The 12,028-nt window shown below is 37.8% G+C and overlaps 1 protein-coding gene across 1 annotated transcript in view; it reads left to right on the forward strand.

The window, feature by feature from the left end:
• The first annotated feature begins 292 nt into the window (after positions 1 to 292).
• LOC122843041 (semaphorin-4G-like) overlaps positions 293 to 12,028 on the forward strand; it is a 28,588-nt gene continuing 16,852 nt past the window's right edge. The window contains exons 1-2 of the mRNA XM_044137480.1: positions 293 to 663; positions 7,660 to 7,943. Coding sequence (XP_043993415.1) covers positions 7,775 to 7,943 — 169 coding nt within the window. The 5' untranslated portion in view covers positions 293 to 663; positions 7,660 to 7,774. The remainder of the gene's footprint in view (positions 664 to 7,659; positions 7,944 to 12,028) is intronic.

The following is a 12,028-nucleotide window of genomic DNA, read 5'->3' on the forward strand; positions in this document are numbered from 1 at the left end:
CTAAACTAATTTGAATTTTTTTTTTTTTTACTTTCTCAAAAATAGCTTCTATCTCGTGAATTCAAAAAGAATTCATCACTGAACTGTCACTGAAGTAAATCTCATTTTAGTTAAAATAGACCACAATAATAGCTACTAGTAGTAGTCAATTTGACTAGTCAAAGATTACTACTTCCAGAGTTTGAAATTTTCAAACACACTAAAATACTCCTAAATGGAATGAGTGAATGCGTTCCGTTTAATTGCATAGATTAAATGCATTAATCTATGTAATTCTCAAAGTGAACGCTAGGGGTCAGTGTCTCACCACTAGCGGGGATAGGCTGCGTCCACCTTTATCACTTTTACCTCAACTCGCTGCGCTTCCTGGACCTGGTAATATTACCTTGGAAAGTGGGCTAGTAACCCATCAGGTTTCACATCAGGTTTCCCATCAACAATGAAACATATCGTTTCATTGTTGAGAACAGGAAAAATAAAGGGCTTCAGAGGTTAATGGAAAGAAAGTGGAAAAGAGGGCGGGCCACCTGATGACGGTAGCCGAGCAGAGGAGCTGTTGGGTATTAGTCGCTGTTTGAGAGAGAGCGGCTAAAGTCCACTTGGATTATGACAAGCTGGAAACTGATACATCCATTTTCTCGAGGAATCAGGACACGAATTTAGGTAAGATAGACTAAATCTTACACGAAAATAGTCTTATTCGGGTTGGTTCTGGTGTATTGTGGTACTTTAATTGTTACTCTGACAATTTCCTATCATGCTCAAATTCTAGACACATTATAGTCATGTTTTTTTTCTTTTACTTTCTTTATTTTCTTTTTTCCAAATAACATATAGGCTATTCTCTTGAAACGATGTGGAACAAGTATTTTATCTTGAGGGATATTAAATTGACATAGGGTGACACCTCACTATATTCCCCGCAGTGTGTTTAAATTGCTTGTCTGTATAATGAAAACATCCATTGACCCTTTGTGTCTCTCTCTGCATGACTGCGGTATTAAGTAATCTAGACTTTTCAGGAGTGAGTTTTAGTAATTGTACATTTCCCAGACCTATCTACCACATGTGAAGGAGACAGCTGAGAGCGTGCACTGTAAACACACAAGGTGCAGGAGGAGCATAGATCTTTCAAAGTGTGTTACCCAGTCATCATCTGGACAGTGTCTTACATGCCAGCTAGCAATTAAGCTCCCAGAGTAGACCATGTAAACCAACTAACCTCCGTTATCTACTCTTTAATGGAGATTCTTGGCTTGATTGATCAGCATGATAACAATTATAGAGCTGGTTTCCAACTCTTTTGTTATCTAGATGTTTGTTTGGACTCTTTCAGAGAGTCTTTGATCTGATCTTTAAGTTCTGAGTGAGTCAATATCCTGCAGTTTCTTTTTATTAGGAGTCCAAAGGGCCAGACCTGACAAACATTGATGATAACAGGAAGGCTAAAATAAATTCTTACTGTAAAAAACATCTAGTTTCAAGTAGGAGTAGGTCATCTGGCAACATGGCCACTTGTAAGCATGGTAATCAATCAATCAATCAATCAATCAAACTTTATTTGTATAGCACATTTCAGCAGCAAGGCATTTCAAAGTGCTTTACATCAAATCAAACACAAAAACACAATGCAACATAGAATCAACAATAAAAACACAACATCAAGTCAGATTCCGTCAATAAATTTGCAATTGATTACGTTTCAAATACAACTCTAAACAGGGCCCACATGAGATTTTAATACTGTGATATCCTTAACTAATTTTGGGGTATTTAAACACACAAACAACTTAAATATGTAACATAATCTAAAAATATTTTTAAAAGACGGAAGGGACAACTATTAATTCTTCAGCTACAGTAATATATTTATTGTTTTTTAAATAATGTAACTTAAAACATATTATTGTTTGTTCTTTTCATTCGTAGACCAGGCACCAGAATAAAATTAGAATATTCACTTCCTAAAATTAGATGTACTTCTTTGCAAAAGCTTGTGTATTGTCAGAGTATTATGCCTCTTGGTTTTCCTGCTCTCTACAGCTTATATTAGATAATTAATTAGTCAAGCTGTCTGCTCAGATTGCAAATCTGCAGTTGTGTACTTGTTAGCCATGCTGCTCTATCTTATTTGTTGTATTTTTTTAAATTTTTTTTAAAGCAACATTAAATAATTTTTAGAGCAATGTTCTTTCTGGTGAAGATATTTTATATTTCTCCAGCTCTCTACTTCAAAATTATTAGAAAGTCCACATAGGTGCACACAGTGCAACGTTTGTCAATAATTACTACTCTAAATTTCCGACCAGAATGTTTGCCATTGCAGCAAGAGTAAAATTATGTAATTTTGCTCTTGCAGCGTTGGGAAAGAGCATTCTGGTGAAGTATGTATGATGTTTCACATGTGACATTTCGTAAATTCAAATTCAGTCAAATTCAATATCCTTACGTATAGAAATTTAAGCACACTACAAATAAATTAATAACAATGAGTTGTTGTGGTTTGATCAGGCCTCATTTCATAATAGTCAGAGGACCCAAACTGGGATCAGAACTCCAATCAATGAGAATAGGATGAGGAATAAAATCTTTAGTTATTTGCACTGTTGGCTGTCAGCAGAAAATCCTGGACTCCCACACATGTTCTCCATGAGCAGGCGGGGGTCCTCTTCGGGTACTCCAGCTTCCTCCCACCGTCCAGAAACATTTTGGGCTTACTGTTTTCTCCAGGCTGTCCTTAGGAATTACATGATGACATGAATGATAATGGGGTAAAAACCATTAATAAAGGGATGGATATGAGCATTTTTAGGACTCTTTATCCTCACCAATTTAGCAAAAGTACTTAATAACCTAGCGAATAAACATTTATTCAAGCAAATGGCTGTGAAAAGATTTGTTGAGAAATGTGAAACGAAAATAGGATGGGGTGAAATGTCAACATGTATGTGAGTGATCAGCACAAGGGGGGAATGAACCTGGAGTCATCTGGGCTGTTTCAAAATAAAAGGATGGTGCTTATTAACGCAAAAACAACCAAGTCTGCATGTGTTCATTTTAGTATTTTTGCAAGTAAATAATTAGGGACCCTAATGCACCCTTTTGCTGTTTTAGCTTTTTCTTTAGCTATAAATCATATCTGTAATACCTGACTATAAGATTATTATATTCACAGAAGATGCAAGTCCCTGTATGCCCTCAGAAATGATGAATTTAAGGCCAGCGACTCTTGATGGGTTTTTAGGCTGACATCACACCTGAAATAGAAAGAGGAGATTATTTCTGTTATATAAAACAGGAATAATCTTTTCTAAACAAATGATGGCAAACAGCATCTCAGTGACAAAGCTTTGTCTTCAGCTAACCCTCTGTATCAGAATAACTCTAGTGTTGGAGATGGATGTACAGAGCTCAGTGTTTTATTCACCACTGCGCCTGTGAAACATGTAAAGCTGCAGAATTGTGAACAAATACAGTTCAGTTCTGCTGGTTTTTAAGCCGTCTATCTATTGGTTGAAGCACAGCTCAGAAACTGTGACTGTAATCTTTTCTTTGCATTGTCACTCAGGCACATTCATGTACGCTGAGAAATTCAGCTTTATATGTTCTTCAGGATAAGTGGTGTCTGTTAAGGGAGCTGTCACCACCGTCCTCCGCTGTTCAAGTCCATTGACGCTTTATGGTTGCTTGACAAAATCATTTCTGTGAATGAATGTCGCAGGACAGAGAGCATGTTGGGGGCTGAGATCAGCAGGTCGACAGATTAGAAAGGTCATCTGGCTCCATGTTTTTTCACACTTTTGGCTTATTGCTTGGTTGCCAGTCTTCAAATTAAAGTTTCCTAAACTGTTGAGATGAAATCAGAAATATTTAACCATAGAGAGTGGTGAAAATGGAGTAATTGCTCTCTGCAATTTTATTTCCCGTTTTCTCTTTTCTGTTATATTCATATTTCATTTACCCATAAAGCACTGCTCTTCCTTATCAGGACCACTATAGGAGGTTGATTGCCTGACTGCTTATAGATCAAGACAATCTGTTTTCACTGAGTCCATGAGGTAAGTGAATGATGAATAAAAGTGTCCCTGAATGCAACTCCTTTTGTTTCCTTGTTGTTGGCTTATTTTAGATGATGCTCACACAAGATTGAGAAATCTTACAAATCGTTACAGCTGACATCCATTGGGGGGATTTATGGCTGGAGTAACTGCTCCTCTGCAGAGTAAAATTGTAACATTAGTGAAATTGGAATCGTTCCCAAATGCAAAAACTCATGAAAAGCAGCCGTACTTTGGTAGATTAAGTTTGACATTCCACTTTTCTTCTTCTTAGGGGACCATAAGAAATCTAAAAGTCACATTTTTGAAGCCATCGACTTGGGTTTCATTTCCCGTCGGTTGTAAATTAACATACTTTTGCAGAGATCAATAAGCCGCACTGTAACGTCTGAGTTGATTTAATTTTTACTTCAGACATTCTGTGTTTATTACTCTAAGACATCTAAAACTTGAGGGTCCGCTGGTTTAAATGATTCTTTCTAGTGCCAATTATTAAAGCCGCTGAGCTTTTTATTACTTAAGATATTTTACATGTGGTGTTTGTTTTTCTTTGCAAAGCCGCCACAAACCCAAAGTGGAAGTTTTGCAAAGTGGGGAGACAATAAAATGGCAACATATGCAAACAGAGCCAGTGTGTTTTTGAGTACATGATTTAAATTAATTTCCTGTTATTTTATTGTTTTGCATTGCTGCCTTTTAGGTTCCCTTGGCAGTTAGTTTCACACAGTAACGCTGTCAAAACAGTACTGGATAAATGATTTACATTGCAAATAGAGCATTTACAAAATTGCAGTTGCAAAGAACTGCTTTGGCATCTGGTTGGATGTAATCTTTTAAGTACTGCGCATCAACACTCTGCATCCTAAGAACCTTTTTCAACTGGCTTTGGTGCACACACCATCATTATAATCAGCAATAGTCTCACAATGAAATGTTTTCCTGACATCATACAATCCTAATTGCAAATTCAGTAGCGAATCAAATGTTAATAATGTTGAGTATAGCTATGTTTTTTTTTTTTCTTTTTAGATTCTTACTGCATAAAAACATGAAAGTGTTTTAATATTTAAATAAACACTCCAAATAAATACAGATAACATGATATGACTGCTTCTATTTAGAACAGAAAATATTGCTGCACAAAAACATCATAATTATCACAGCTTTAATGTCTTTACCATATGTTTTTAACCTCGAGTTAATATTGAAAATAGAAATCTGCTAAAATTAGTCCAGTCAGACAACTCCAGTGTAAGTATATATTTAATAGTTATCATAATGTCTACACTGGTCTCATCAATCTGTGGCCATGGTGCTGGGAGTGATGAGAACCCGTCAAAACACCTGAACATATCTTCTGCATGTCAGGAGGTGAGGATCTCTGACCTTTAAGCCCAGGAGAGGGGGATGGAGAACCAAGCAGAATTTGAAAGCAGCAGCAGGTCTTGCTTGCAGCCAAACTGGTCTGGTCAGACTTGTAAGGTATGGTTCCTGTGTTCTGCAGAGGGTGTTAAACATCACATGTAAAGGAGGAACAGAACTCACTTGCTTTATTTGGCATTTGTCGAATAAACGTGTCTTTTGGGTGGTTGCATGATATAACATCAGTATTGACATCGGTATCAGTTAATGTACTGGTCTGTTTAACTGAAGCAGAGAAGCTATTCCAGTGGTTAAATCTTTATTTCACGGGTTATGACAATATATGTAACGTTGATCAATGTTGGTTATCGGCCATAACAGCAATATTGGATATTGATAGCAGCCTAAATTTTTCCTAGCTTAAAACAGGGAATATTATAACTTAACTGTCATTCTGGTCTAATAAACTGATATTAACTTGGTAATTTGTTAGGCTTAATGTTTGGAACAAGTCTTTACGGTTTGAGTATCACAGATGCTGTCATAGTTTACCATCTGTAGTTAATTGTTTTTAGGTTTTGTGGCACTTGTTATGTTTAGTCAGTTTGTTACATTTACTCAGACATTAAATCAGCATGAAGAGAAGGGGTGAATGTCCCAAGATCGGGAATTGAATCAAAAATGGCTACATTGAAGCATAAATATTTCCCAGGGTCTGAATTTGTATTTTTTTGGAAACTTGCAAGCTAAGTGTAGGAGCCTTCTTTCAGAGACCTTCAGCTAATTCCTACACAATGTTGGTGTGTAAATGAAGGCAGCCAACTTATAAGGAATCCTGATAATCCACCAATCAATACTTTCCCAACAAAGCAGAGAGTTTTCTTCTATAAATATCCGCAGATTGCTGTTGCATCATCATGTGGCTGGCTACTAATCTCTGTTTACTTTGGCTTGTCAAAGAGGTGTTTTAGTTTGACCTTCTGTTAAGAAGAAATGATACATTGCCACAAAAAAAAAAAAAAAAAAAAAAAGCTCCTACCCAAAGACATCACAGGTTTACTCCCTGTCCTTTTCTACCTTTGGAAGTGATGTTTCTTGTTTAGGAATGTGATTACGAAACTTTTTTCCAAACCCAGAGTCTGACGGAGCCCATATTTTCTCTTTGTGACAATGTGTATGCTGTGAAAATAAAACACACGTTTCTGATTCTTTGTATTGCTGTCACCATCACAGATATGGTGCATCGCTCTTGCTGCTGCATTATGCAACGTTAAAGCCAGTTGTCATGGTGTTAGCCTTGGAGAACTACAAAGACTTTCTGTAAAGGTGTAGTCACTGCCTCCACTACCAATAGCTTCACTTTTCAACCTGTTATATATTTTTTTCTTTTTGTTTTTCTCATTTTTGATCAAAAGCTTTAATGCTGTGCCAGGTTCCGTGTCTGTGTGGCGTATTAAGCAAAGACTCTGGACTCTCGGCTTGAAGGACTTAGACATGATTTGTTTGATGGAAAGTGCTGAAGAGTGTGGCTGCTTACAGTGGGACCTGGGAGCAGTTAGTATCTCTCTCCTTTACTGCTTAAAAGAGAGGCAGTAAATGAAAGAGAGATATTACCATTATTGCAAATAAGGTTGGACAAGGCTTGCGCTGCTCCTCAGAGTGTGTGCCAGTGTTTTCTCTCTCAGTCAGTGAGGGCACTGGTGCATGGGATACACACAAACAATTCATCCCTTTCCTCCTCTCGCTATCACATCTTCCACTGCTCCTGAAGAGGGTCTTAGAAGCAACATTGGCATTCACATCACAGCACACACACACACACACACAATTCACAAAGATGATCATATTTCACCTTTCATCCACTCGTGGGTTTGTCTCCTCTCAGGTACGTGCGCTGTTGAACTGGTTTCACCTCATATTGATCTAGATTGCTCGTCTCTGCAGCTTAACCCTCAAGTTTAGGGTCAGGATGTTGGCGCATACGTGTCTCTGTTTTCAGTTGTGTTCTTTTTATTAAATTATGAGATTGCTGTTCTCTTAATCAATGCTCTGAGAGTTTGGAGCACATGATGTGTTTTAATTGATCAACTGCACTTCCTGTGTATTTCTTGGAACAACCTATGCATCAGCTCATTTGTTGTGACTGAACCCTGCTGCACCAACTTTTCTTCCTATGTTGCCATTCTCAATCACAGACTATTAACTCCACTGGCTCTGTGTGTGCGTTTTACTATTTCAGGCTTCCTCCCTCCTTGCTGCTGCACACTGAAGGAACCCCACAGTGAAGGAAAAGAGTGACAACCCACCAGTGTTTGTCTGAAGAGGTGAATGTCTTTGTGCACACGTGCGACCTGATGAAGGAGAGTTTCTACCCTAAGAGACGCCCGGCAGAGATGCGGGGAGCTCGCTTCATGGCAGCGATGCTCCTTTTGCTCACTTCGTTGTGTGCAGTGGCGAATGGCTTTCCATTCAGAACGCCTCTGGACCTGGACGTGACTCCACGTGTCACCGTCCTGAGCAGCGGTAAGGATGTCTGCTGAGATTTATATTCACTGTTTTTGCAATCTGAAAATATTCTCCAGAAGAAAGTTTGAGAATATTCTGTGATTTGTATTTTACCGTAGTGTTTCTTAGCTTGAACCAGTGTTACATTTTCTCTGTGTGATAACCTTGTGTAAAAACACCAATGCCGATGTTAACTAATTTATTTCATCTGTTACATTAATATATTGTTATTAGGAACGGACCAGTTACTGGTATGCCACAAATGTCAAAGATTTGACATTCAAATCTTTAATCTTACCATCCCTATGGTTCAAAGTCCTTTTCTATTAAACAATGCAGAAAGTGCCAGAGCGAGCCAGATTTCCTCGGTGTATATGGATCATAGAGTAACAGAGTGCTTCCCTTTACCCACCTGTTGCTCTGCGCCACTCATCACCTGGCATAAAAAGACACTACACATTTTCCTGGCTTACAAAGCATAAAATGTTATCTGTTTGGGGTATCTTTGATTATAGTCTTGGCATAACTAAAGCAGTACTACCCTTCACGCTTATCCAGGCAATCTTGCTTTAAAGCTAGAGTTGGCAAGTTTCAAGTGGCATGACTGTTAAGCAGCTGACTGCAGGCTCTGCCTGAGCTGATAGCCCATCTAATTAACCAGCCGATGTCAGGTTGTGTGCTTTACTCTGGAAAATGAAGATAAGCCTAGAAGTACATTTCTGCACAATAAGAAATAATTGAAAATCATTAAAATAATTGAATGGAGTAGTTTGTGTTTGGTAGCTATGTTACAGTTAGCATGTGTGACTAGCTTCTCATGTAACTTTCATAGTTTTGTGCTGCTGTTAAGAAAAGCTCATGCTCATATATTTTTATTATCATCATTATTATGAGGACCAGGGATGAGGAATATCAAACCATTTCCAATGATTTTAAGTTTGCAACAATTTTCTTATGTCAGAGATGAATGTGAGCAAATGATAACCAAGGGTTTAAGACCATCTAAAATTGACCTAAAAGCTTTAATTTCTTTCTTTGAATAATATTGAATGCCACTTTGGGCTCAGTTAAATAATAAAAAACTTCATGCAAAATGTAAAATTTTAATGTTTTGACCATGTATCTTTAAGATTTCTTTTGCTGCTTCTTTCTTTCACACCTTAAAATGGCTCCATTCTTGTTTGTTTCTTTCCTTCTTTAACCATCTCAGTTATTCACTCCTGTGAATAAACATTGTATCTCTTTCTTTGACAGTGATGTTTTTTTTTTCTCTTCTTGTGCTTACTGGTGATAATTATTTACTTACCTTGTGAGCGATGGCATGTAGCCTGAGGTGTGGTGGAAACACAAGCAGATGTGTGAATTGCTTTCTCTTGGATCTCTGCAGAGCATCCGGGGTGTCTGACTTCGCTGAGAGTAGTCGAGAAGCACCGTAACCATGACAACTGTTGTAGTATGGTGCAAGACGGCGGTATACAATTTTTATCTTAGGACATGTGTAAGGATGTGTGAATCGTTATAACAGGAGTTATTTTTTTGATACTCTTTTGAAAATAATGTGACATACAGAGTTTTTCAAGTAGTCCCATTTGTTTCTAAACAGTTTAGAAACAAATATTTCCCATTACTCCTTTTTATTTAAACCCCTCTTGGTGACTTTGTGTAGCTAATTTTTTTTAATTTGTGCTCGTTCAACCTTTCGACCCTCTTAAACAAATTCTATTTAATCCATTCCTCTTGTCTGCTTAGCTCTCTAAGTCAACATAAATATCCTTTTCTGTATTTTTTCCTTGATGTCACCTTAGTTGTTGCTGACTGTTCTTCTTTCACTTTATTATGCTTTTAAACTGATACTGTGCCTTGAAAAAATTATTTATATTTCTCTAACTTTCTTACATTTTGTTGCTTCCCAACCATAAATTTGAATGTGTGTTATTTTAGCCTTTTGTAGCAGATAAACACAAAGCAAACAACTTCAACAGAAGTTGAACCCTGAACCTGCTCTCCCTTACATAACGGCAGACCCTAGATCGATATTAAAATGAGACAGCTGTAACCAAATTCATGTTAGAACGGCCTAGTCAAAATCTAAATAAATCTAATTGAGAATGTGTGAAAGCTACTTTTTACTGTCTTTACATCTGCAAAACTGGCAGCTAAATACCCTGAAGGCGTGCAGCTGTAATTGGAGTGAAGGTGATTTAACAAAATATTCACTCGGACTGGTTGACTACAATGTATTGAAAGTATTATTATGCTTCCACTTGATAACAATGAGTGTTTTGCAATCTGCCATATCAAATCCAATTAAATAGAGTTCAGTGTTTGGCTACAATGTGACAAAACGTGAAACGGTTCAAGGAGTATGATTCTTTTGCCCTTTACTAAAACTGTTTTTTTTCCCCCTGATATCTTCAATACTTATTTTTTCTGCAATCTAAAACCAAGGTTTCCAAACCTGAGTGGTTAGACAAATCATTTGTGCATACAAACATTTCAACTTTACTATTTTTTCTTTAAAAAGAGCACACACAAAAAATTATGTTGGGTGAAAATTTTTTAGGTTTATCAATTTAAATAAATTTTCTAACCATTTGGGTGATGGGGAGATTTTTAAATGGAGAAAAAAACCCCGCAAGAAATCCTCTCCTAATTTAGACCTGTCAGGTGTTGTGATAATTTGCTCTGAGATTCATGTAAAAATCAGAAAGGTGAGCAGTAAACACGTCTGTCAGCAGAGCATGAGCTCGTGCATTGTGCTGTCACGTCACAGTCCAATGCTTTGAAGTTCAGTGAGTGTGTTTGTATGCTTTATGTGTGCGGGCATGTGTGTTTGCGCGCATGTGCGTGTGTGTTTGGGTGAACACAGTGTACTGCGCTGATCAGCTGAAGTCCCTCCAAGTGTTTGCTCAGTAAATAACATCACTGTGGCTCCTCTCTGAGACTGGCTCAAACCTTTTTGTTTCACAACCCGACTCAGACAGCCTTTTCTGCAATGCTCTTGTAAGCCAAAGCTAAAAATGTACTTTTGGGACTTATTATTGTAAAGCAGCCCTGATAAATTTCTCTCTGGTGTGCCATGCTCCCAGTAAGGATGATTTGAGGTTCTTCACTCCTGCTGTCAAGCCCTCACTCAAACAGCATGTTATGCGTCTTAATGCTTGGATTGCTTAGAGGAAAAGTCAGGTTTTTTTTTTTTTCTGTCATAATGCATTGTCTTTTCCCATAATGAGATGCTCATACTGCGTAGGAGAAGTTCTTGTTCTGAAATCCCCCCGAGAACGAGAACTCTTCTTGTTTCTGCTGAGAATAAAGGATAAAAGTAGACACCTGAAGACCCGGGAGCAGCTCGGTTTAGGAAATGACTTCGGCTCAGCCGAACAGAGAGCATTGTGTTTCAGAGCAGCTGATAGGAATCTTAATGACAGCAACCGTGATAACCATGCAATATTCAGAGGGAAGTGAATTGACTGTGGCTGGTGGATTCATGACACATTTCGTTTTGGCTACGTCGCTCTCTGGCAGGCATGAGAAGTAGATTGTCTTTGCATTTATATGGCTTAATTGCCGTCAAAATTACCGCACCTGATCGTAGAAGCTGCTCAGCATCAATCTCTGCGGGTATTTTAATTAGACACGGACTTAGCTGTACAACACAAGCTGCTTCCAAATATTGCTTTGGTTCTCACAGGCTCAGAGATGTCTGTGTGTATTGACACTGGTGTCATGTTTACTCAGGCTAAGTGGACTCTTGATAGATTATATGTTTAGAACTTGCACAACTTTCTGCTGCAAGCGAGTTTCTAACGTCTGTTGTTAGTGTCTGCGTGTGGACACACATTGGACTGAATGTCTTCATGTGACATCATTATTATCTTGGACTGTCAAGCAGATCCATCCAAATATAGCTTGGAAAACCAGAGAGTGACATGCAGCTAAAACCAGGAATTTAGATACCGACAGCACAATTTGTACATGATCTGTAATATCTTTGCTGAAGTTTTTTGATGAAATATTCCCATCGAATGTTATTTTCTTATTTTGCTAAATTTTTTCTTATTTTGCATCAGTTCAACTTTGCACTTTAAACATGACGCCGCCAA

This window comes from Gambusia affinis, linkage group LG13 (assembly GCF_019740435.1).
Source record: "Gambusia affinis linkage group LG13, SWU_Gaff_1.0, whole genome shotgun sequence".
NCBI lineage: Eukaryota > Metazoa > Chordata > Actinopteri > Cyprinodontiformes > Poeciliidae > Gambusia > Gambusia affinis.